Source organism: Tamandua tetradactyla, chromosome X (genome assembly GCF_023851605.1).
Source record: "Tamandua tetradactyla isolate mTamTet1 chromosome X, mTamTet1.pri, whole genome shotgun sequence".
In the NCBI taxonomy this organism is placed as follows: domain Eukaryota; kingdom Metazoa; phylum Chordata; class Mammalia; order Pilosa; family Myrmecophagidae; genus Tamandua; species Tamandua tetradactyla.
Window position 1 is genome coordinate 64005215 of NC_135353.1, and position 27366 is coordinate 64032580.

Consider the following 27366-nt stretch of genomic DNA (forward strand, 5'->3'; position numbering starts at 1 on the left):
AGAAGTCCTCCTCTCCTCCCACTCCCTGCAGGATTAGAAAATTGTAGCAAAATCTTCCTTTTCTGGACCTTGTCACTTCCATTCCAGTACCCTGGACTTCTTCCATCATCAGCTTTGACTAACTGGGCTTCCTTGTTATCTCAAGTGACCTTTCCCTCTCCTTCTGGGTATTATCATTTCTTTCAGGTCATTTTCTCTTTTTGCCTCCTGCCTCTGTGTTCATTCTTTTTCCCTCTCAAGGCTAGTGCACTCTGCTCATTGTTCAAACCCTCGCTTTCACCTTTTCAGCCAACTCTCTATTCAATCAAAGTAACGGTAGGTGGGTGACTCACTTTTATAAGTACACCAGAGATCTTTCAAAGGCCACCACAAACCCCATTGCAACTGTAGAGAGTTCCCAATCTACCATAGCTCAGTAGCTCACCAGCTCTTGGGAGTCAGCCCTTCAATTCGGCCCCAGACTGCCAATCTCACATTCCCTGTGAGAATGAAAGCTGTTTGAGGAAAGAGGCCATGCATCTTCTGCAGTCTCAAGCACAGGCCCAGCCTCAGAGTGGATGAATTTTACGTACTTAAGGATTTGAAATTTTACATACTTAAGGATTGACACCCAAGACATATTAGGAGGTGACTTTAATGGTTTTTCAAAAGGATTTATCATAAGAGTCCTTTGAAAGAGCAAAGGATTTATCTATGTAGATCATGTTCTAGAAGGTTTATCTTCTATAGCAAAGTATGCTTGTTTTACCTCGGGTAAGATGTGACTGAACCCTTCAGGTTGTTTCACTCTGCTAGGGTTCCTGTGAATTACCTTGAGAAAGTAGGATTTATTGTACAAGGTCAGTATCACAGGGAGCTAGAATAATCTAGGAATTGAAAAGATGGAAGATGTCAGCCCCACTTGACAGAAGTGGCCAAGGGAAGAAGGCGAATAGATGAAGAAAGCAGAGCCAAGTTGGTTTTGTGGTTTGTTCTGGTGTTTGACTTCATGAGCTGGGGACTTCTCCCAGTTTAATTACTGACTTGGGGAATATTTGGGTGATGCTAGAAGTGCTTGCCTTGGTTTAAAAATGCTTAATGAAAGAACATAGGGAAATGGTTCATTTTTTTTAAAGCTAACAGGTCATCTGGTTCAACACACTCATTTTATAGAGCAAGAAATAGAGAGCCAAATTGGGAAACTGAATGCCCAAGTTCACACAGCTTATTCTTGGAAGAGCCGCAAGTGGAACTGATGTCTTCTGGCTCCTGGTATAGGGCTCTGGCTTACAGTTCCATTACAGAGCCAAGCTAACAGGGGCTTTGGGCTGAAGAAACTGCAAGTCAAATCCAAGTCCCTTCCATTGCTCAGCAGGGGAAATTTGGCCATTACTACTTGGTTATTTGGATTTTTCAGGTCCCTGGTGGAAACTGGCATTGTACGTTCCCACCACACCAGGTTAGGAAAAAGGCAGGGATGCTTGTCCTTAATTTCTCCCAAATTTTCTTGTCCTTGGTGGCTAAGAATCCTGCTGTTGCTACATTGCAGTTTTGGCCTATATGTCACACTAAGAAGCAGGAATTACATTTACTCCCAAGAAACTACATACAGCTTGCCCATACTGCAGGTTTATTTGGGGAGAGGAAGAGGAAGAAAGAGTTTTGAAAGGAGGTGAGGCTTAGAGGGTTGTTACCTTGTAGGGCATTGAGAAGCCAGAGAGACACAAGTGGGCCCAGGATGTCCTGGCAAGATAGGAGTGGGGAAGGAAATCAAAGTGGGAGCCAGAGCCAACTGTGCCTTTTAGGTGATTGTGCTATGATCCTGGGGGTTGAAAACCAACCCCACCCTGTGGGTCTTTTAAAATAATTTCTTCTGCTGCCCTTGGCACACTGTTGTAGGTTGCTGGACTGCTAGGGTTGGGGTGGGACACGGGGGAATTAAACACAGCAGAGTAGTTAGAGCTCGAAGCTGACACTGGGAATCTAGCTAAGAATTTGGGCTTTCAAACCTTTCCTATTAATTAAGCCTAAATGTTGAGGAAAATTTAGAAGTTCAGACCTCTTTCAATTATAGTTGCTTCTTACACTCAGAGAGGCTCAGAATGAATAGAGGCTATGAGGATGTCAGAGAAACACTGGGCAAGGTTAAGAGGAGCCTTGATTATGCCTGCGTCCATCTGAGAATGTGGATTCTCCAATGAGATAGTGGGGTTCTCAATTTCAAAAGACAGGCCCAAGGTAGAGGTGGCCTTGCATGTTCCCTCTTGAGGGGAATTGACAGGAAGACAGTTTTGACTGAGAACAATAGATATTTAGAGGAAATGGGCCCCAAAGTACTGCAGACCAAGTTTCTAGATGCTTGATGGAAGCTTAATTAGTTTCTGTGGACCAGCTGCAAATGGGGCAGTTCGATGTACTTAACAGCTAGGACTCAGGATTTTGATAGCTGCTTTTTCAGCACCTCGTTAATCCTCACAACTGCAGAGGGAGGCTGAAGACTCTGTCATCTTCATTTTAGAGAAGAGGCCCAAAGAGGTGAAATGACTTGCACTCTATCATATGGCAAGCCAGAGGCTGGGCTGAAAGTAGAATTGAGGCCTGATTCTGGGGTGAACTGCTCAACTCCAGAGCCCACGCGGCTTCCCTGCTTTGCTTGCTCATTGCAGATGCATAAATCTCTGGCTTGCAGGGAGTCTGGCATTCCCTCAGTATATGCTTGGGGCTGACCCTCTGCTGAAGTGTCCAATAGGCAACTCTAGGGGTGGGAAGTGGGGGAGAGGAGGGAGGCTTTGAAACTGCTCCCCCATCTCCTTCTGGTATCATTCCCTGGAACCCTGTCACTCCAGGTCTCTTGTCCCTGAAGAAGTTCATGATGCTCCACCTCTGTCCAGGTCCACTGAAATGGACCAGTCCTAGATGTCCTCCCTGGGGGCCCATGCCATCTGTTAGCTTATCTGATAGACCCTGAGTATGTCCGAAGTTTCCATCATGTGTACAGAGGAGAGTGAACCTGAAACTCAATTAAGTGGGTATGGGACTGCCACCACCAGGATCAGACACAAGTTTCTAGTGTTTTTGAAACCACGTGTTCTGTAGAAAGGCATGTGAAATTTGCATTCTCCAGATGTTTTTATATTAAAGTATTTAATGTATCATGATAATGATATTTTCCTCCAAATCTTTGAGAAAAAAATGCAAATTGCATCAGGAATTTGAGCCATATAGTAACTGTAGATACCCTGGGAGACTCAAACCCCAGTTTGAGGAGTACAGGAAGTCTCACAACAATGGGTAGATAGGAGAGAGTGAGGATGATACTGGCTTTTTGGACACAACTAATTCAACCTACCCATTTCCATGAACAGATACTACTTCAGCCCTGGGCTCTGAGAGGTATGTAGCACAAGGGCAGACCGATGCAGAGAGGTCAAGGGGCAGGTGGGCTTGTGGTATTCCTCACTTCATGTCCCAAAAAAAAGTCACCCACCATGTCTGTTGCACAGGCTGCCTGGATCCTGAGCAATAATCACTGACCATCTTCTGAAGAGTGCGTCTGCATTCATGTCTCCATTTCCAGAGGACGTGCGTCAAAGGCAGGGGTGGGATGGATATGGTGGAGTAGTGGTTGAAAGCATGGGCTGTGTTTGAAAACTGACTAGCTCCACCACTTACCAGCGGTATGACCTTGTGCTAGTAACTTACCCTCTCCAGGCTTCAGTTTCCTCATCTGAGAAATGGGGATCATAATAGGACCTCTCTCAAAGTATAGCTAGGATGGTTAAATGAGATCATGCATGTAAAGTCCTTAGCATAGTGCCTGGCAAATGGCATGTGCCGATACACAATTGGTTTTGCATATTTAAAAATACAGAGCTGCCTTTCTCTGTTGTGGAAGGCTCTCAACATGGTATGGACACCTATTTCTTTTAGCAGAAGTCTTGAAAATAAGAATGATGTATAAATACCCAGAGGGAAGGACATCAAAGGAAAGAGAGCTGGAAAGCAAAAACTGAGCTTATTCCTAAGCTTGCAGGTCCATGACCTATAGCTGAAAATGTCAGTGTGGGCGCTAGAGCATGTCCCCATGTTGCTGGGAGTGTGGGCAGTGCCCTAGGACTTGGTGTATGGGTGTGTGGGCTTGGGAGGGAAGGAGGCACTAGAAACTCTGAAATGAAACAAGCAGTTCTGTACCTGTTAGAAGGCAGGCCTTCATAATTTCTACCTAACAGTGGCTTCCAGCAGGTTCAGGGCATGGGAACAAAGAGACCTGCTTGGAGTCTAGGACATTTCACCAGGGTCCAGGATTGAACCATCAAAGGTCATTTCCTCCCACTCCATGGACACACACCCACAGTGTGACTTCCAGCCTGTAGGCTGAGAAATGGGATGCAGTTATTACTCCCATCCTGCTGGCTGTTTGTAGGAATTTGATCCTAAGATATAAATGTATGCCCCTTTGCATGGTTAGTAGCTGATCCTCCCCTGCCGCTTTGACAGGACAAGATCTGACTAGGCAGTTATATTCAATTCATTGCTGATTAAACTGCCCATTATTAACAGCTTGAATAAATGTGACTGTTCCAGTACCACCAGCTTCCTGGGCCCATGCCAACAGTATGAACCCATTTTCCCTTAATTGGCTGAAGTCAGAAAGGTAAGATTCAGGCTCCAAACAACTCGTGTCTGGTATGGGGAGCTTGAGAGCAACACCGTCAGACTCCGTCTCAGGGTGAAGATGGTGAGGAGGATGTGGGTGGAAATTTGACCTCCCCCAGGACTCCTGGCTACTGCAATGAAGGTCCATGGGAAGGGAGACCATGAGTCACCTCAGGAGAGTTTCTGCTTTGGGAAAGCAGCTGGTGAAACTCGGCTGAGTCAGTGAGACAGTGGATGATGGTCCCAACTCCTCATCCTCTGAAAGAGGATGCTGGATCACCTAGCCACGTACAGCTGCACTGCCCTGGACTATTCATTCCAAGAGGAAAATGCTTTTCATGAGATACAGAGGTCTGGCATAGCTTTCTTGAGAATCACCTCCTTCAACATTCATTCATTCGACAAATTTTACTGAAGACCTACCATGTATCAGATATGGTGTGGATAGGTGCCCAGGGTATAGAACTGAGTAACAATTTTTTACTGACTTTAAGGAGCTACCATTGAAGTGGAGGGCCGCAGGGATCTAAGTTACCAGACTGTCTAGTTGGGTCATTTTGAGAGATAGCAGGCCTCACTTTACACTGGCATTGACTTCCAGTCTCTACTGGAGTTGTGGGACAGCATCCCTGGCTAGGGGCACCCAGAAGAGTTTGGCTCCAGTCCTTAGGGATGTCATGCTAGTTCTCTCCCACATACAGAAGCAGAACTCTGATTTGGTGCTAGGGAACATACAGATCAGACCAGCCTGACAATGCTGGCTCTGGCTCCTCCTGAATGCTTTGCTTCCAAGCCTCTTTAGCCAGGACCTTTGCAGACATTAAGAAAAAAAAAGACTCTACAATCAACTTTTGGGAGGAAGTGACCAATCAGGGATTATGAAGTTTGTGTTCCAGCCAAGGAGGCAAGTGGGGGCTGGCTGAAGCTGAAATTACCAAATCAGGTGCCTACCAGGCTATCATTAACCAGATGGTGAGTCTTTTTCTAATGCATCATATGGACAGGATATAGGGAGGGAGAGCCTTTTTCTAATTTGCCCCAATGTGCCTCATAGGCTAGTGGCAGACCTGTAACTAAGAGAAAGTAATAAGAAAACAAGAAAAAGAAAATAATCTCATACTAATAGATAACTATCTGAAAAGCCAGAGTTCTATCCTGCTTAGGGTCCTGCTGCTTCATCCTATCCATCACCACCCTTATACTGCCCACCAACAAATTGCCAGAGGCATTGGCAAAATGGCAATAAAGAACAAGGCCATCAGGCTACACTCTGAGGCAACTGGGCAAGTTTCAGTGGAGGAGGTCCCAGTTCCAAAACGTAACCAAAATCTTGCTCTTAACTCCCAGGCTATCTAGTGTCCTAGATGTGGATCATATTATGTGTCTGTCCCCAAAGTCCTTCAGCTTTGACATCCCAACAATGGTGGCCAGGTGAGCCAGAGGCGATAAGGTCAAGAGAAAGGAGAAGCCATTATTCAACTCCCATGACAAATGGGAAGCTTCTGAGAGGAGCAAAGGGGATCTCAGGTGTGTTGGGGAAGTGAGAGGAACAGTGTCTTCAGCTCTCATCACCCACTGGGGCCCAGGTACAAAGGAGCTGAGGTCCCAGGAGAATACACAAAGGGCCATCACCAACCAATAACTCAAAGACACAAGGACATGCACAAAGAGGCACCGCACAGACTAATTGGGATAATAAGATGAATAGGTTTAATCATTCTTGTTTGAAAAACAAGACATAAATAAGTATATATATAATTTGTATATTTTATGTAGTATATATACTATATACAGACATTAGAAAATGTTTCCTCTCCATGAGGCTGAAGGAGAGGTGAAGGATGGTAGTGGAATGGTGCAGGTGGGGTCTGAGTGGTGAATGTGCAGGATCAAGAAGTTGGGAGAAGAGGAAGACCATGTCACCACTCTGGCTAGCAATGGTCATGGAGGAAAGAATTCCCCACTGGCTGCATCTCTGGCCCATTAAACAACTTGGTCCTGTGGGATGAGGGGCAAGGTGGGCATAGGGTTGAGGGGGCTGGCTTCTGCAGAAGGAGCTCCCCTCATCCTTGCCAGGAGAAATCACCACTCAGAGGGACTTTATTGCACTAAGCAGTACCAAGGATGGGTGGGGAGGAGGATAGGGCAGAGAGGGAGGTTAAAGCACAGTGTACATCTTTATAAAACTCACATAAGAATGAGAGATTTCACATGGGCCTCTCACATAATGATGAAAGAGAGGCAGACACAGGGTGTGTGGGGAAGAGGGAGATGTAGAGAGGTGGGCGATAAACAATTTATATAGAAGAAACATTGGCTTTCTGTGTTCCCTACAGTGGGATAATTGGTAGGGACTCCGTGTCTTCACTCCCAGGGAAGTTGAGATGGGTGAGGTGAGGGGTGGTGGTGGCAGCGATAGTGGCGGTGGCAACAATAGATGTGTGTCAAGGAGGACGCTAAACAGTGTGAATTCCCTTCCAGATTGCTCTGGAGAGAGAGAGAGAGAGAGAGAGAGAGAGAGAGAGAGAGAGGTGCAGGATTGCACCAGGTAAGGCGCTCAGCTTCTTTTCTTAGAGAGACGAATCCACAGAGTCAATACACAGCCAAAAGCATATACTCAGGATTAACATATCACGCTAGCTTCCAGAAGTGTAAGATATAATCATCAACAACCCCCCCACCCCCACCCCCCCCTCCCCCCACCCCCCACCCCCAATCCATAGCTAAGTCAAACTCCTAAGGACAGTCTGGTAGAGAGATGTTGAGAGAGGAGCCACATGCCTGCAGCAACAGCCTTTGGGCTAGGCTGGGCTAGGTGGTTCCAAGGCCTGCAGAGGGTATCCCCAGGGCAGACATTTAACCAGGTACCTTACCCAAAACAAGTGGGGTGATCCCAGATGCTTGCTTCCTAGTGGACTGAGCTGCCCCGCTCGTCAGTGAGGGGCAGGGCGCTTTGGGGATGGCTGGTGTGGAGCTCCTGGACCTGGGGGTGAGGACTCCAGAGGCTGCAGGCCTGCAAGGCCAGCCACAAACAGCTCTGTGTGGCTGCTTTCTCTGGGGTGGCTCCTGCCAGGCAAATGAGAGCCCACTGTGGGTAGACACAGCTGGGTGGCACGCCCTCTCTCTTCCTCTTGGTGCTGCAGCCTGCTGCTACTGCCACTGCTCCCTGTGGGGCAGCAGATGCCAGGAGGAGCTCAAGCCCTGTGGGCCTGCCTGCTTCAGGGCCCAGCTCCCCTGGCCCCCAGCACAGAGCAGGAAGTGAGCCTGATATCACCTCTCAGGCCCAAGAAAGAGAGAAAATTTTAGCTCTTCTGGTGGGCGTAGCGACAAGGGGCCTTTGCCCTCACCGTGACACCCAGAGGTCAGAGAAGGGGAGAGGACACCCAGGACAGCAACTGCCTGGAAGCCTTCAGGGAGAACCTCAATCAAGGGAGTTTTCACTCCCTGGAGACAGAAGGGCTCTCGTGCCCTGACCAGCCTGGCATATACATACACACTCACAAGATGCAAGGACCACAAAGCTCAGAATCTGGGGTCATGGTTGGGGAGGGGGCAGGTCTGGGCAGATGCCCTACTTAATCAGGGTTTTTAAGGAGCGGGTGAATGTGCTCATAACAGTCGCAGAAGCTGGGGAGCCTGGGGGGTGCCCTGAGGCTGCTCCTAGAGCTGTTGCCGCCTGCTGCTGCTGCTGCTGCTGCTGCTGCTGCTGCTGCTGCTGGTTAAGGTTCCGGGCCGTGGACTCCTCCGCTGCACGAAGCAGGAAGGTGTAGTTCCTCACCACCTCTTCTACCTTGGCCAGCAGCTCTTGGCGCTGGGCCTCGGAGCGCACGATGAACACCAGTCGCACGAAGGTCTCAATGAGGCTGCTCAGCACCTGGAAGCTGCCTGTGATGGCTGCCAACATGTGAGTCGGGCTCTTGTCCACATTGGCCACACGGCGGCAGGAGGCCCGGAGCTCCTTGAACTTGAGAGCCAGCTCGAGCTTGTACTCAGAGATCTGGGAGACATAGGGCTTGGGGGCACGGGCCTCGGGGCTGGCTACACACTGTCTCAGGACTGTCAGTAGTTCATTGGTGTCCAGCCGGGCAGCAAGGAAGCCGTCGGGCAGGCCATAGGCATGGGCCCGCAGGGCGTTGATCTTGGCCAGGCTCCCCTCAAAGGTGGACACCCTCAGGTCAATCTCCTGGGTACGAGAGGCCTCAGGGCTGCTGCTGCTGCTGCAGGTGGCAGCATCCAGCACCTGCAGGGTCCTGCTCACCACTGGTACTACCTGCTCGTCCAACTTCATGCCAGGCAGAATCTTCATGGGGATGGAGTAGGAGAGCTCATCCTTGCCGTCACTTGTGTCGTCTGCCATGTCGCACTTGCGGTAGTAGAAGCAGTAGCGGATGGAACAGCACTTACCACTCTCACTGTCCTCATCCAGTTCGGTAGGCTTTCGGTACACCTCCTCTGGTAATGAGAACACAGCCATCTGTCTGGGGCCTTTGGTTTCAGGGGCAACCTGGACATAGGAGGGATCTCCTAGAGTTGGGGACTCCAGAGACTTGCTTTTGGGACCCAAGCCAAGGGGGAGGCCTGCCTCTATCTCCTTGGCCTCCCTGGGTAGCATGCCCAGGGGAGGGTGTGGGTATACATCGGAGGTTAGCGAGGCTCTGTCACCCTGGTCTAGCTCACTGACACTGTAGCGGCGCATCAGTTTCCTGTAGTTGGGAGCTCCCAGACACTCGCCCCCCGAGGTACACGTGGTCAAGCAGGAAACCCCACTCTCAGGGTCTGATCGACATTCTCGGGATTCCAGGCTGGTAGAACGTATGCGCCGGACATTGATGGGGCTGCTGAGGCTCAAGCCAGCTTCTGGCTGCCTCTGGGGAGGGGGGGCCCTGTCCTTCTCCTTCCCCCGGAGGCTGGGCACTGGTGTCTGGGCGGCCTGAGGCCGGCCCCCTCGGCTGATGCGCTTGCAATCGCAGCTGCGCCTCTGCTCACGGGACATGCCCGGCCCCTGCTGCACAGGGCTGCTGCGCAGCTGGCAGCTGCAGCGGCCAGGTGCTGGAGGCTGCAGGTACTCCGTGCCTGGCAGCTCCCCCTGGCTTGGTGGCTTCAGAAGCTCCTCTAGGAACTCCAGTTCATACTGTTTTACCTTCTGTAGCTGGGCCTGCCGCTCATCTGTCTCCTTCTTCTGCCGGGTTGGGAAAGTGGCAGAAAATAAGTTACGTAGCCGAAAAGGACCTCGGGAAGACTTGGGCTTTGCAGGGCCTTCAGAGGCTGAGTGGGCTCTGTCCAGAGTCATTTCCAGCTTCCTGGAAGGCATGGTGCTCACCTGGCGGCTGGTGTCCTGAGGCCTCAGTGGGCTTTGGCCTCGAGGTTGGCAGCGGGGGCTCTGGCCTTGGGACTGACTGCTGGGGCTCTGGCCACAGGGCTGGCAGCTGGGGCTGGGGCCTCGTGGCTGGCAGCTGGGGCTGTGGCCATGGGGCTGGCAGCTGGGACTGTGGCCTCGTGGTTGGCAGCTGGGGCTCTGCAGAGCTAGGGGGTAACCAGCTCGGGGGACCAGGCTGGTCTCCTCGAGCTTGCCGCTTTGGAGTATGTTTTCCAGCTGCCCCTTCTCCCCCTGGCTTAAGACAATGCCCTGCTTGTGCAGGGTAGGCTTAACACCCTCTGGCCCACCCTTGTCTGTCACCTCCCCTACAGTTTGCTTGCCCACTGACTCTCGACTTGCATGTGAAAGATAGCTTTTGGTAGGGAAACTTTGAACAGGAAGCTCTTGTGAGGAGAGGAGCAGGCTATCAGCCCGGCTGCCAATGGTTGCTCTGGGGCTGGAGAAGACCTCTGGGCCCAGCTGCTGCTGGGAGTTCTGAGAGGTTTCCTGTACACCAGGGCTTACTTTGAACTTAAGATTCTTATTGGTACTGCAGTTTGTCATGCTAACTTCTGGCCTTCCCATGCTCACCTCCAGCCTCCTCTCCCCGCTGCTGGGGGGGGTCCCCAAAGCCCCCCCAGGGGTGGCTAGACTCTTACTGTGAACTACCTGCTGTAGGGTAGCTGAGATGATGGCTGGGGTCATGCTGCCCTTTGGGTCCAGGATAAGTTTGGGGCTCAGCCTGACCTCCTTGGGCAGGTTCTCCCTCAGCTCAGAGACCTGCTCTTCACTCAGGGACGGTGTGGTCGCCCTCAGTGACATCTCTAGGCTTGCCCTGGTGTGGCCAGGCCCTCTGTCCTCAGGAACTGGGGACAGCAGGCTCAGGTTCTTCTGCTCACTAAGCTGTGGGGACAGTGCTGGGTGCACTGCCAGAGTGTATGTTCGCTCTCCCTGTGGTTGGGCTTCTGGCTGGGGCAGCTTCTTCCGAGCACCAGGGGGTCCGGGACTCTGGCCTGGGACAACTGGCTGGAGGGAGGGGTTGGGATCCGGGCGCCCAAGAGAGTAAGGGGCCTTGAGAACAGCCTGGGCTGCACAGCTCTGGATCCGGAAGGGCAGGTCCTTGCGGGCAAGGAGGCTGTCCTTGTTGAGATGCTGGGCCAGGAAGTAGGTGGTGTTCTGGTGCTGCTTCATGGCCGACATCATCTCCGACATGTCTGTAAGCTCCGAGGAATTGGTTTCATGGCCCGAGTCCAGTGATGATTCAGGGGTGATTGTGGCCAGCACAATCAGACCTGGAGGAGCAGGGATAGGGCTAGTTACACTTACTGATACCGAGTTCTTTTCCAAACACAGGGAGAGATTGAGAGCTTATGGAGGCCAAGACCAGCCAGCAGTATTTAAAGCTGGGAAGAAACAATAACACCTAAGGGGGGACTGCAGGGCTGAGGGTGGAGGGAGTAGAGGGGAGGGGACAAAGAGTGGTAAGCTGTGAGAGGGGTTGTGAAGGGTTGGAATTCATGGGAGAAATAAAAGAAGCAAAGGGATGATATGAGCTCTCTGATAGCAAATGAACATGCAAAGCAGACAAAAAAACAACAGGCTAGTCAACACTATTTTAAGATTCAACAGCTAGGAAATTTTTTAATTGTCCTGAAGATGGTTGGCAAAGAGAAGCCCCTTCTCTATCCCTCCTCATCTGGCTAGGCCTGCCTACAATCCTTGTACTTGAGGCCATTTAGCTGAACTTGTTCTCTCTCTGGCTGCCACGTGGGCCTTGAGCCTGGAAGCAGCTAAGTGCTAGGAACACCAGACTCTGAGCAAAGAGAAATGCTGGTCCTGGAGGGCCATACATGAGGAGACTGTCGAAAGCCCAGGATGCTGCTCATGTACACAATGGTGTGGCAGGAACCTCACAGACAGAAAAGATAGGAATTAGTACCCAAACTGGTCAGCCAGGCTCCCTCTGACTTTAAGTAATCTCTTAATTGTCTCTGCCCACACATTCCCCCACCTCACATGCTTCCTTATATTCCTTATCTCCCTACATTCCTTTCCTGTTGCTGTGTGATTTATCATCTTTTTTTAAGGTGTCTGTGTATGGAGGCATGTAGGTGTGTTCAAAGGTACATTTGTGTTTGGCCACAAGATGGACGTGTGTGTGTGTGTGTGTATATATATATATATATATATATATATCTGGGAATAGCATGCATGTTATACAGTTCTCCTACCAAATAAGAATTGATAATAATCACTACCACTTCATGAGTTCTTACTTTGTACTAATCAGTACTTGAGGGCTTTGCATGAATGATTGCAATTAATCCTCACAACAACCCTATGTGATATGACTATTGTCATAAACCCTATTTAAGATGACAAAATTGAGGCTCCAAGAGAGTGAGTGTCTTGCCAAAGGTCACGCTGAAAGTGAGTAAAGAAGCCAGGACTCAGCACGTCTGACTAAGAACCTAGGGTCTTGGGCAGGAAAAAGACCTCAGATCTGAGCAGTGATGGCTCTTGACTCCCCTGATCCCAGGTTGCTAGGTGGTCAGTTGGTTGTCTGGTTTTCTTCCAGTCATATGCATGTTGGATGTCCTTTGCCTGTCTTCTATATCTCTCACAATTTCTCTCTGATCCTCCATCCTGCCCTGGCTCTGTAGCTGTCGTGGCCCCAATCCTGGGGTCCATTTGTAAGACATTTCCAAAGAGACAGATTGTGAAAGCCAAAGCTCTAACTAGAACCAGGCTGCCAATCACTGCCACAGCATTGCTGCTCCTCTGACCCTATCTGAACTACTTCTGGCCCATCCACTGCCCTGACATACCAGGGTGACTTTGAAGTCTGCTTGAGAAGAAGCAATGTCACCTGCTGGCCCTGCTTGGCCAGGAGAATGGAGGGGAGGGAAGAGGGGGGGAGGGATGGGCCATTCATTACCTGCAGTCTGTGGGGGTGGGGGGTGTGGTCCATCCTCTGAAGCAGCCAGAGCTTCCAGAGCCTGCAGAGTGGACACCAAAGCATCATCTAGTTCCTGGGCATGATCTCGGACTGTCCGGGTCTGCACGCTGTCAATGAGTGTCACTGGAATCTCATCATACAGGAGCCCACACAGGTGGCGTCCTTGCTCCTGGCTCTGGACTGCTCTACGCTTGGGGTCATCCTCATCAGAACTATTGTCTTGGAAACCAGGGGGTGGGGCAGCAATGGCGGGTAGCAGAGAAGTGCTCTCATCTTCTTCCTCCTCTTCCTCTTCACTCCCGGGAGGTGGGAGGGACATCAAGTCTACTATATTATCACGAGAGGAGCCAGGCCTTCCACCTTTGTGAGGGCCCAGCTGTTCCTGGAGTTTGGCTTTGCAAGAGTCACAGTAGAAATTCAGGGCTTCAGCCCCAAGGGAATTGTCCAAGGTGTAGGACCGGGCCCTGCTGGCACAAGGCTCGTGGTCTAAGCTGGCTGCATCAAAGTCATCAGGGACCACATCATAGCCTTGGCCAGAGCTTTTGGATGTGGGGTCAGACTTGGTCCGGGGCCTGGTCTCTTCAAAGATGATTAGGTTCTCGTTGACATCCGTCCGGCTTGCCTGATCCTTCCTTTGTTCCCGCATGTGGAGGTAGCAGAAGCTGACAAGCTCAGAGTCGGCAGGCGGGGGCGTGCAGTGGTTCGATTTCCTGGGGCTGGTGCCCACGCTGCCCACATAACTACTCTCCTTTTTCCCCAGGTGGCCCCCAGTGACAGGGCGGTGGGCGCTGTGCATGTAATCTAAACCCAGAAAGAGAATCAACACATGAGCCCAGGTGCTGAGGACTGTGGTTGAACTCCCTTTGACATTTCTGGCCCATGTATCTATAGCACAGTTGGGTGGCAGGTTCCAAGAGAAATTATTACCAGGTTGCTAGAGATTAGGGGAATGGCAGTTGATCGTCCCATGTCAGCACTGACTCTGGAAGCAGAGTGAGGAGAAATCTACTGGCCTGTGCTGCTTGCTAAAAGTCCCATCACCTCTGAAATGAAAAAATGCATGGAGTCAGGTGGGGTGGGGGGAACACCTTGGTATCTGGCCATAGCTGGACTCTTGCATGGGTATGTCTGTTCTGAAAGTTAGCTGTAAGCATACTTAAAGAGGTGAGATTTGTTTTATGTCCCCTTCAGAACTGTCCCTGCCCCTACCCTCACACCTTTCCAGTGCCTTTACAACTCCCAGATGGCCAATGCTCTTGTGTTATCTTGGATCTCTCCTAACAGAATGAACTAAAACTGACAAATTGCTAATGCTTTAGTATGAAGCTGTAAAACAGGCTATGTACAATGCCCAAGAGTCTGCCTTTCAAAGAGAGCTATAGAATGAGGGCCTCTAAAAAGAATAAACCTCTATCAGAATTCCAGGCACTGAATTTATAAAGTGTGTGGGAGACACGCTGGGATGTGTACATGTGAGAGGTGGATGGGAAAAGCATTCTTGTAATTCCTTAAATCATATTAGTAAAGTCAAGAGCTTCTCTGCATTTATTCAGGGCCAGCCCTGCCTGCCACACATCCTTGTGGCATTATATTCTAGTCAACAACTCTAAATGATGATAAGTGTGTACATCTGAGAAGTATCCACAGCAAATGGTTTAATTCAGAATCATTTCTCTCTCTTACTCTGTTTTTGGAGCGCCTCCCCTTGTTATCTGTGAGAATATACTTAGACAATGCTGATTAACTTTGCTATTAGTAGGAAGACAGACAAATGGCAAACAAGCACTCACTTAAGCTAAGATCATTACATTCAATCCCATTTAATCCTCTTAACAGCCCATTCAGGTAGATACTATCATTATCCCCATTTTACAAAGGAAGAAACTGATTCAGATGGTCATGTGAATTACCCAAGTTCATATAGGCCTTCAGGGTGGAATGTGGATCTGAACCCAGGTCTAAGTGACTTCAAAGCTTGTTTTAAACCATTATCCTATAGTTCTGCATGGAAGTAAAGAAGTTGAAAACAAAACTTCAAAGTGTCTTTCAAATTCCAGTTTGGTAGCATCAATATGTCAGCATTGAAAAAAAAATGTCAGTGTTGCTTTTCACTAGGAACATTCATAAAAGCACAGCACTGGTATCTAAAAACAGAGCCCCAAATTACATGAAGCAAAACTGGACAGAAATGAAGAGATAAATAGACAATTCAACAATAACAGTTAAAGACATCAATACCCTATGTTCAATAATGGATAGAATAACTAAACAGAAGATCAGATCAAGAAGAATTGAAGAAGACTATAAACCAACCAGACCTAACAAATCTGTAGAATACTCAGCCCAACATTAGCAGAATATACATTCTTCTCAAGTGTGCATAGAACATTCACCAGGATAGATTATATGCTAGACCAGAAAACACATCTCAATAAATTTAAAAGGAATAAAATCATATTGTGTTTGAGAGGATGCAGAGAAATAGGGACACACATTCCTCGCTGGTGACAATGTAAAATGGTGCAGCCACTGTGGAAGACACTTTTGCAGTTCCTCAGAAAGCTAAGTATAGAACTACCATATGACCCATCAATTCCACTACTAGGTACATACACAAAAGAAATGAAAACAGGGACTCAAACAGATATTGCACACAGATGTTCATGGCAGCATTATTCACAATTGCCAAAAGAAGAAAGCAACCCAAGTGTCCATGAACCAATGAATGGATAAACAACATATGGTATATGCATATAATCGAATGTTATTCAGCGTAAAAAGGAATGAAGTCCTGATACATGTGACAACATGGATGAACCTGAACGACATCATGTTGAGTGTAAGAAGTCAGACACAAAAGGACAACTATTGTTTGATCTCGCTGATTTGAAACAATTTGAATAAGCAAACTCATAGAGTCAGGAGCTAGAATATAGTTTATCAGGAGATGGGGTAGGGATAGGGAATGGGAAATTAATGCTTAAAATGTACAAGGTTCCTATCTGGAATGATGGAAATGTTTCGGTAATACATGGTGGTGAAAGCACAATATCGTGAATGCAAATAACAGCACTGAAATATATAGCTGAATATCATTAAAAGGGGAAATGTTAAATTGTATATATGGTAATGGTATTTTTTAAAAAATCCATGGAACTATACTATAGAAACAGTGAACCCTAAGTCAAACCATGGACTTTAGTAATAGTACAATTATAAGAATGTGCTATCATTAATTGTAACAAATGTTCTATACCAATGCAAGGTGTTAGTGGTGGGGTAGGGTATGGGACTCCTGTATTTTAAGCATTGTTCTGTAAAACCACAACTTCTCTAATAGAGAAAAATATGTTTTAAATAATCATAAAAAGTATGTTTTCTGATCGCAATTAAATAAAATAAATCAATGACAGACATAAATTTGGGAAATTCACAATTATGTGAAAATTAAACAACAGACTCCTTAGTAACCAATAGGCCAAAGAAGAAATCACAAAACAAATCAGAAAAGAATTTGAGATGAATGAAAATGAATAGCCAACATACCAGAACTTATAGGATGCAGCTAAAGTAGTGCTCACAGGAAAATATATAGCTGTAGGCGCCTATATTAACAAAGAAGAAAGATTTCAAAATTAATAACCTAAACTTCCACAATAAGAAATTAGAAAAAGAAGAGAAAAATGACCTCAAAGCTAGAAGAAAGAAAAAAGGAGTCAAGTACAGAGGCTAGAAAAACAATAGAGAAAATGAACGAAACTAAAAGTTTGTTCTTTTTAAAGATAAACAAAACTGGCAAATCTTTAGCTTCACTCAGCAAAAAAAGAGAGCACTCCAATTACCAAAATCAAGAATGAATGAGGGGACATCACTCCTGACACTACAGATATGGAAAGGATTAAAGGGAATATGAATAAGTTTGCACCAACAAATTAGAAAACTGAGATGAAATGTACAAATTCCTAGAAAGAGACAAACTGCCAAAATTGACTCAAGAAGAAATAGAAACTCTGAATAGGCCAATAGCAGGTAAGAAAATTGGTAATTAAAAATCTTCTCACAAGGAAAAAGCCTAGGCCCAGATGGCTTCATTGGTGCATTTTACCAAACATTTAAAAAAGAATTGATACCAATCTTTCACAAACTCTTCCAAAAAATAAAAGAGGAAGGAACACTTCCCAACTCATTCTATGGGGTATTACCCTGATACCAAAATGAGGCCGAGATATCACAAGAAAACTACAGATCAAAGCCCCATATAAATTGTGGTAGTTAGATTCAGGTGTCAACTTGGCCAGGTGAAGATGCCTAGTTTTGCTGCTGTGGACATAAGCCAATGGTACGTGAACCTCATCTGTTGCTGATTACATCTGCAGCCAGCTAAGAGGCGTGCCTGCTGCAATGAATGATGTTTGATTTAATTAGCTGGAAGCTTAAATGAGAGAGCTCAACACAGCACAGCCCAAGCAGCTCAGCATACCTCATCTCAGCACTCGCAGCTCAGCCCAGGCCTTAGGAGATGCAAAAAGAAATGACCCCAGGGAAAGTTGTTGGAACCCAGAAGCCTGGAGAGAAAGCCAGCAGAGATCACCCTGTGCCTTCCCGCATAAGAAAGAACCTCGGTTGAAAGTTAGCTGCCTTTCCTCTGAAGAACTATATGTTAACTAAATAAATCCCCTTTTATTAAAAGCCAATCCATCTCTGGTATATTGCATTCTGGCAGCTTTTGCAGACTAAACATAAATATTGACACAAAATTCCTCAACAAAATATGAGGAAACTGAATTTAGCAACATAAAAAAAATTATACTTGATGAGCAAGTGGGATTTATCCCAGGAATGCAAGGTTGGGCCAATATACAAAAAAAAAATCATTAATGTAATTTACCATATTAATAGAATAAAGGTCAAAAACCACACAAACATCTCAACAGATGCAGAAAAAACATTTGACAAAGTCTAACATTTTCACGATAAAACATTCAACAAACTAGGAATAAAAGGGCATTTTGTCAACCTGATAAAGGGCATCTATGAAAAACCTACAGGTAACATCATACTTGATGGGGAAAGACTGAAAGCTCTGCCTGATCTGAGGGAAAAAAATCAAGGATGTCCATTCTCACCACTTCTATTTAACACTGTACTGGAAATTCTAACAAGGGCAATTAAGCAATAAAATTAAATGAAAGGAAAAAAAAATTAAATGAAAGGCAGGCAGATTGAAAAGGAAGAAGTAAAACTATCTCTATTTGTAGATGATATGATCTTATATATATAAGATCTCAAAGAAAACTATTAGAACCAATAAATGAGTTTAGTAAGGTTTCAGGATAAAAGATCAATATACAAAAATCAATTACTTCTTTATATACTAGCAATGAACAATCTTAAAATGAAGTTAGGAAAACCAATGTTATTTATAGTAGAATCAAAATGAATAAAATACTTAGGAATAAATTTAACAAAATAAGTGTAATATGTGTACTCTGAAAACTACAAAACATTTTAAAAAGAAATGAAAGAGCCCTACGTGGGACATAACATCCAGGAGTAAAAATCTCCCTGTTGGTGTGGGAGATAACTCCCAGGGATGAGTCCAGCCCTGGCACTGTGGGATCTGCCCCAACCTGACCAAAAGGTGGAAGAGAAGTGTAACTAATAAAGTATCAGTGGCTGAGGCAGTTCTAATAGAGTTGAGAGGCTACTCTGGAGGTCACTCTTACATAAGCTTCAGTTAGACTGCTACCTATCATAACTTGCCAAACCCCAACCAAAATTATTTCTGCCAATCTTAAATAACATCTAGGGCATTATATAAGATTCTACAAAGGTTCCATGCTGTAGAGTAACTTTCCAGGAAGTTACCCATCTGGAGGTTGTAGCTCCAGATGGGTCCATGGACCAGATAAGTCACGAAATGCAGAGAGGCCAGCCTCTCCAGAACGTCACCTAGTTCCATTTCCCTACCCCATATTATTGACAGCCCCTTCCAATGTGAAAAAGTTAGAATGGGTATACCCCAAATATCCCTAAAGAGAGGGACAGAAAGATGAGAGATGACGGTGCAGTTATACAGAGAAGGTAGGTTTTAATAAATGAATATGATTGCTGAATCATTAAATTGATATTTCTTTTTGTCTCCAGTATCTTAGAGCAGCTAGAAGTAAAAATCTAAAATTGTGACGTTGTAACCCATACCAAACTCTGAAATATGTTCTACAATGAATTGTGGTGCTGTGCTTTGACATTTATTGCTTTTTTGTATATATATGTTATTTTTCACAAAAAAGACAGAAAAAAAGTGAATTGTGGTGATAAAAAAAATTTAACCCTTCTAGCCTCCTATATTCTGGAGCATCTAGAAGGAGAAACCTGAGAGGATGGTATGGTAGCCCATGATGAACTCTGGGATCTGTCCTGTAACTACTTGTTGAAGGGTGCTTTGAAAACTATTGCTTTTTTTTTTTCTTTGCTTTGTATAAATGTTATATTATACAATAAAAAAGTTTTAAAAAAGAAATGAAAAAAGACCTAAATAAATGGAAAGATATCCCACATTCATGGATTAGAAGATTTAATATTGCTAAGATGTCAATATCCCCAAATTGATCTATAGATTCAATGTAATCCCTATCAAAATCCCACTTGGCTTCTTTGCAGATTTGACATGCTGAATTTACAATTCATATGGAAATTCAAGGGACCCAAAATAATCTTGAAAAAGAAGAACAAAGTTGAGACCCGCACTTCCCAATTGTAAAACTTACTACAGAGCTGTGGTAATCAAGACAGCATGGCGTTGGCAAAAGGCTAGTCATATAGATCAATATACTAGAATTAAGAGCCCAGAAGTAAACCTATACATCAATGGTTAATTGATTTTCAACAATAGTGCCAAGACCAGTCAATGGAGAAAGAATAGTCTCTTCAACAAATGGTGCTGATTCAACTGGAGTCACATGCAAAAGGATGGATTTGGACCCTTTCCCTAAACCAATTAAAAAAGGACTTAAAATAGATCAAAGACCTAAAAGTAAGAGCTAAAACTATGAAGCTCTTATAGAAGGAAACGGGAAAATCTTCATGATCTTGGATATAGTAATGGATTATGAGATGTGACACCAAAAACACAAGCAACAGAAGAAAAAATAGATCAGTTAGACTTAATCAAAGTTAAAGCTTTTGTGCATCAAAGGACACTATCAAGAAAGTGGAATGATAAACCACAGAACTGGAGAAAAAAACTTTCAAATCAGCTGTTGGATACAGGTCTAGTGTCCATAATATATAAAGAACTCTTATAAGTCAATAATAAAAAGACAAATAACCAATTTAAAAATGGGCAAAGGCTTTGAAACATTTCACCAAGGAAAATATCTAAATGGTCAATAGGCACATGAAAAGGTACTCAACATCATTAGCCATCAGGAGAATGCAAATCAAAATCACAATGAAATACCACTTCACACCCACTAGGATTGCTCTAATACAAGAGAAACAATAACAAGTGTTACCTAGGATGTGGGAAAATTACCACTTTCCTACATGGCTGGTGGGAATGTAAAATGATAGTTTTTTTTTAAACAGCCTGGCAGTTCCTCAAGAAGTTAAACGGAAATACCATTTTATCCAGCGAGTCCACTCTTAGGTATACCCAGGAGAAATGAAAGCATACATCTAAGCAAAAACTTGTACACAAATGTTTATAACAACATCTTTTATCATATAAAAAAGGTGGAAAAATCTAAATGTCTATCAACTGATAAATGGATAAATAAAGTGTGGTCTTTCCAGACAGTGGAATATTATTCAGCAATAAAGGAAATGAAGCACTGATATATGCTGCAACATGGATGAACCTTGAAAGCATTATGCTAAGTGCAAAAAGCCGCTTACAGAGAGCATATATTGTTTGATTCAACTTACACAAAATGTATAGAACAGGCAAATCTAAAGAGACAGAAAGTGTATCAGTGGTTGCTTAGAGTTGGGTGGTGACTGGGTGGATGAGAAGTAACTGCTAAAAGGTATGAGGGTATCTTTTAGGAGGGGCAAAATGTTCCAAAATTAGATTGTGGTGATGGTCACACAATCCCATGAATGTACTAAATATGCTCAAAAACATTTAATTGTACACTTTAAATGGCTGAATTTTATGGTTTGGAAATTATATCTAAATAAAGTTGTTTATTAAAAAAGCATAGTGCTACTTATCCACTGTTGATGGAAAAGTAAAATGGTACAACTGCTGTGGAAAGCAGTTTGGAAGTTCCTCAGGAAGCTAAGTATAGAATTGCCATATGACCCGGCAATACCAATGGTACTGCTTCCTACTCAGAGGACATGAGGGCAAGGACACAAAGAGACATTTGCACACCAATGTTTATCGCAGCATTATTTACAATTGCCAAGATGGAAACAGCCCAAATGTCCACTAACAGATGAGTGGCTAAACAAGCGGTGGTATATAAACATGATGGAATATTATGCAGCTGTAAGACAGAATAAAGTCAGGAAGCATGTAAAAACATGGATGGACCTTGACGACATTATGCTGAGTGAAATTAGCCAGAAACAAAAGGACAAATTCTGTATGGTCTCACTGATGTGAACTAACATTAATGAATGAACTTGGAGAATTTCAGTTAAGAACACAGGTTATCAGGAGATAGAAATTGGATAGAGATTTAATTGGTGCTGAAGGGATACCAATTGTGCAACAGGATTGATTGTAAAAATTCAGAAATGGATAACACAATACTACCAGATTATAGCACAATAATGTAAGTACACTGAAAGAAGCTAAATGTGAGAATGATGGAGAAGGGCTTGGGGCATGTATGATACCAGAAGGAAAGATAGACAACAAAGACTGAGATGGTATAATTTAGAAATACCTAGAATGTACAATGATAGTGACTAAATGTACAAATTTAAAAATGTTTTTGCATGAGGACAAACAAAGAAATATCAGTATTACAGGGTGTTGAAAATAGGTGGTCATTCATATTTTAAAACTTCATTTCTGTGTGAGACTAAAGCAAGAAATGTTTATTTGATGCAGAATTTATATTTTGACTAGTGCATTTCCTAATTTGACTTGTATGGCAGTTTAATTGAATACAATAAGTACATGGAACCTTGAATAGGGCAGGAGATTTTGTAGGTTTGTCCAGGATAGTGTGATGCCCAATAAATCCCAGAGTTATTTGAACAGTGAATAAAGAAGTACCTGCAAAGTCCCCTTGGGGGAATGGGGACAAAGGAGGAAATATTAAACTTCCCAATCTAGAGAATTCCTGATATTCTCACAAGCAGTGGGGACAACCAAATCAATAAGCTGAGCCCTCGATCTTGTGGTATGCCTCTATGAAACTTATCCCTGCAAAGGATAGGCTAAGCCTACTTAAAATTATGCCTAAGAGTCACCTCTAGAAAACCTCTTTTGTTGCTCAGATGGGGCCTCTCTCTAAGCAGCCAGGGCAGATGAACTCACTGCCCTCCCCTCTCTATGTAGGACATGACTCCCAGGGGTATAAACCTCCCTGGCAACGTGGGACAGAACTCCTGGGATGAGCTGGGACCCAACATCAAGGGATTGAGAAAAACTTCTTGACCAAAAGAGGGAAGAGAGAATTGAGACAAAATAAAGTGTCAGTGGCTGAGAGATTTCAGAGTCAAGAGGTTATTCTGGAGGTTATTCTTATGGTTATATAGATATCCCCTTTTTAGTTTATGGTATATTGGAGTAGCTAGAGGGAAGTACTTGAAACTGTAGAGCTATGTTCCAGTAGCCATGTTTCTTGAAGATGATTGTATAATGACATAGCTTTTGCAATGTGACTGTGTGATTGTGAAAACCTTGTGTCTGATGCTCCTGTTATATATGGTATGGACAGATGAATAAAACTTATGGATTAAAAGTAAATGAATAATAGGGGGAACAAAGGTTAAAATAAATTGAGTAGATGGAAATACTAGTGGTCAATGAGAGTGAGGGGTGAGGGGTATGGTATGTATGAGTTTTTTCTTTTTTCTTTCTTTTGCTGGAGAGATGCAAATATTCAAAACAAATGATCATGGTGTTGAATACACAACTATGTGATGATATTGTGAGCCATTCATTGTACACCATGCATAGAATGTTTGTATGTTTTTTGTTTACAATAAAAATATTTTTTAAAAAAGCATAGTGCCTTTAAAAAGAGCTAATATGTGCCATGTACTGTGAAAGGACTTTATATGGTTTATCTCGCATAATCCTGCCAAATATCTCATGAGGTAGGTAATATTATTATCTTCATTTTGCAGATGAGAAAACTGAGACTCAGAGTTTTTGGAATTTGCTCATGATCACACAGCTAAGATATGAAAGAGCAGGGACTGGCACTCAAGTCACTCTGATTTTAGATCCCAAGTTCTCATTGTTTTCCATAGACCATGTCACCCCTGTAAATACAGATTCAATGTAATTAGATTGCATGGACTCAATTCAGGCCTTGGTGGCTATATCTAGGGAACTCTGGATTGGCTGAAGGAATAGTATTTAATAACCCTCCAACCAGGCCTCTGGGCCTTAGGGAAGAAGTACTCTAGGGGAGTACTGAGTCAGGAGTATAAACTATCAGTTCAGGAGATCCCTCACTCTCAAGGCATTATCCACCAGGTGCTATCTACATATAAGAGAGTGGAACAATGGGGGTAGCCAGCCTAGTAAAAAGCTTCCATCAAGGGTGGCTCTTAAAGGCATGGCCAATAGGCAGGTGGTGACTCCTCTTAGGAGTCACCTAAGGGCTGTAAGTCTAAAGATGGCCTCACTCCCAGCAAGGTGGAAACATCTCCTACCACGAGGCTGTTAAGGCCAGGTGATACACAGTCCACCACTTGGTATGGTGACTTCCAGATCAGAGGAGCAGCATGGGGCTATATAGAAGAGAAAATGTGCTGGGAGAAGCCCACATTTCCTCCAGGCAGAAAGGTTAGAAATGGCAGTGAAACCAGGTGCGGTTGGTTGATGACGGGAACAGTGAGCCTCCCAGATGGCAAATCTGTTGTAAATTGCTCATCAGCTTTCCCCAAGGGAGATGCCCTAGTCTCTTCCTCTGAACTCAGTCACTCAGAAGATTTACTATTTTTTTTTAATGCTTGCAAAGAAGATTATCCAATGTTATGTTCGAAAATATGTGCAGTTTTAAAAAAATATGTAAACATACAGTCAATGTGACATTGGCTCAATCAGTATTTTATTACTTGGTCCTGCTAGATTCTACAATACAATGATGCTTACAAGTTATATTGATGACCCAGTGGTCTTGTGAGAACTTCATGTTCTTTTTGAATCATCCAAAAAAAAAAAAAGTCTGTCGTGTTTAGTTTAGCTTTAGTCCTCAGGGCATGTGATTGGGTATTGGGTTTTAATTATATGAAAATGGATAAGCCATATATGGGACATATAGTGGCCATTAACCAAGTCCCAGGGAGGTGAAGCCAAGCTCAAGTTCTTCTCTTTCTAGCCAGAGAGACGGAGAAGGGAACAGCAGAGGCTTTCTATTGCCTTCTGCCCCTGAGCTGACTGTTCACACACCAAGGAGAAACAGTACAAAATGGCAGAGACACTCAAGTGGTCCATCTGGCTCCTGCATAGACAAAGAAGCCTTATGTTGGTGGCAGCCTAAGTCCCCATCATTCTGCAGGTCCAAGGGTCTCTCAGGAATGAGGCAGCAGTGTCTAAAGTCAAGCCTGGAATTTACAGAAACCTCATTTCTAGCCAGTAACACCTCCAAGAGAATCCAAATAGATTTTTCTGTGGAAAAGCAACAGGGAAGAAAAATGGGATGTGTTCAGAGATGGGATGAGAGGAACTCTGTCAGGAAGGGTGGGACTACAGAGTCACCCCTGGTGCCTTCTTAAAGTGTACCCACTCACCCCACCCCCCAACAACCCTCATGTCCACATTTGGTGCTTGGCTGGGCTCCAAGATCTTCCTCCCGCTTTTTTCTTTTTCTCCCTCTCTAGCCTGCTCAGTAAGAGGTATAATTAACCTGGATATGATTAGAGAGAGGAGGACTAGTCACAGGTGATGCCAATAATGCTAATGTTGGCTTCTCCATCATTTGGCCCTTCTTGGGTTTGACAGTATGGCTTCCTACTTCAGAGCCACTCACCTGGAAACCCGAAGCATCTCACCCCCCCACCCCCATCCCTTCCTATTCTAAGTCAGTTCAGCTGCTTCTCTACGGGTAACCTCCTTCACTTGCCTTGGATCTGCCTGGCCTTCCCAAAACATAGGTGGATTCACTTTTCATTCCTGTAAATGTTAGGAGAGTAAACATGGGCATGCCATTCAGATGTTTGTAATGAGAACAATGAGGTGAGACAATTCTGGGGGTGGGGGTGGAAACCAGCCCTCTGGGGGCTGGGTCATCGATCAGGAGTGTGTTTCTACTCTCTAGATGAGATGTGATCTCATCTCTAAGTACCAAGACAGTCTTGAAGGGAGGAGAAATAGTCAGACAGCAAGAGCAAGTGGACTGAGAAATACTGCATGTGAGGAGGGCAGCTACTGGATGCCAAGTATCAGCTTCACCTATGATGTTTGAGTGCTGGTATTGGGGGGGTACTTATTGTATACACATGAGCCTTAGATCTAATATTTTGAGTACCTGCTCACCTCCTTCTCCTCCTGCTTCAGTTCTGGGCAGCAGTGCCTGGACTGTGCTGATTTTTCCCAAGGCCCCTGTTTATGCCATCACCAGGAATGCTCCGAGAGGTGGATGCATGGAGTTGCCTAACTGGGAAGCCTTCTGTTTAGGGGCTGTGCTTGAGCTTGTTCTTTGTGATCGTCCCCTCCTATCTCCAAGTCTCCTGCTGGACTGTACTCTGGGCCTGCACAGTCTTTCCTACCCCAGCCTTCCATGGCCTCTTATTTCAGGCAGCTCTGTCAATCCCCCTATGATGAAAAAAATAAAGGTTTTAACTTTATTTTCAAACCCACTTCATCTAATCAAGAACACCCATGAATCATCCCTAGATCACTTTACTTCTAAAGCCTTGCCTTAGAGCCAATGCAATTAATTCAATTGGCCGTATTTATGGCTTGTTTGCTATCTTTATCTCAGATTCATTCACTGACTCAATCACAATGTCTTGTCACAGCCATCCTTTGTGGAACAGGCACATCTGAAGGCCCACTGTCCTTTCCACTGTATACTCAGTATACAGAGTCAGGCACTGTTGGAATAGGGTGAGAACTAAGACAGCAGAGCTCCTCCCTCCATCTCCCCAGGGACCAAAGGGCTTCTGGCACACCAAAAACTGAAGCTGAGCCCTACCTGCCTTGATCATTGGAGGTGGAAGAGGCTGGCTGGCAGGCCTGGAGAAGACCATCTTCCTGGAATCCAGCAGGAGGCGGCAGTACCCCGCAATCAGACAGGCAAAGTTGGTGGCTTCTGGCCACTCCATCAACAGCACCAGAGGCTTGGGAAGAGATGGGAAGAACATGAGGACACAGGAAGGAGGGAGACTGGTGCATTTCTAATAGTAGCAAAGAAAAGATGACCTGTGTTGTTATAAGAATCATATTTCCTGAACCAAAAATTGAGGCATGTGACCTGACAAATAATTTCTTCTGATTTGGGAATTTATTTATAGTAAAATTTTAGCCAGCTATAAAATTACATCAACTTTTGAACTATGTTTACTGAAAGAGACTAAGATTATGTAACATCTTATGATTGCTGTGTGGCCGTACCTGTGTTTGTCAGGGCTCAGGCCAGCTGGGAGATACCAATACCCAGAACAGCAACCTGGACATAGAGGACAGCCCATGGAATCGAGTCCTAATTGTGCCTCTTGGGCCTAAGTCTTTCTGGTATACAGCCCTACTCAGATCTTCATGCTTTCCCTGCATTCCTCTATTGCCCAAAGTGTCCTGGAGATGTTAATTGGTACTCCTTAAAAGAAGACTTCCTTGGTCAAATACGTTTGTGAAACACTGGGTTAAACAAAGCCATGCAGATATTTTTACTATAGGAATTCTTACACCCTTTAATATATTAATGTGCACTGTAAAACTTCAAGGCAGGCTTTAGTATTCCAAGTTTTCCAAATTTATTAGACCAAAGTTTATTTCACAGGGTATTTGATGATAATAATATTTTTCTTTTTTAACCCACTTAGGGAAATACTAGCATACTCTGTTGACTTCTGTTCTTGACTGTAAATCAGACTACTACTGGGGTTAACTCATTGACTGCTTTACAGATCTAGAGATGATATACAAAAATGGTATAATAAAAAAATCAGCACCTTTTCAAGAAACCTCCCCAATATCTGAACTTCAATTTTTAAAGTATGGCTAGAAAATAAATTTGGGTCAGACTGAATGCAATCTATTTGGGATAAGTCTCCAGAT

General features: G+C 44.8%; 1 protein-coding gene across 1 annotated transcript in view; it reads right to left on the reverse strand.

The window, feature by feature from the left end:
• Positions 1–7381: 7381 nt before the first annotated feature.
• FRMPD3 (FERM and PDZ domain containing 3) overlaps positions 7382–27366 on the reverse strand; it is an 89415-nt gene continuing 69430 nt past the window's right edge. Inside the window, exons 13-15 of the mRNA XM_077146580.1 lie at positions 26285–26429; positions 12930–13751; positions 7382–11283 (exon numbers count right to left, since the gene is read on the reverse strand). Coding sequence (XP_077002695.1) covers positions 8207–11283; positions 12930–13751; positions 26285–26429 — 4044 coding nt within the window. The 3' untranslated portion in view covers positions 7382–8206. The remainder of the gene's footprint in view (positions 11284–12929; positions 13752–26284; positions 26430–27366) is intronic.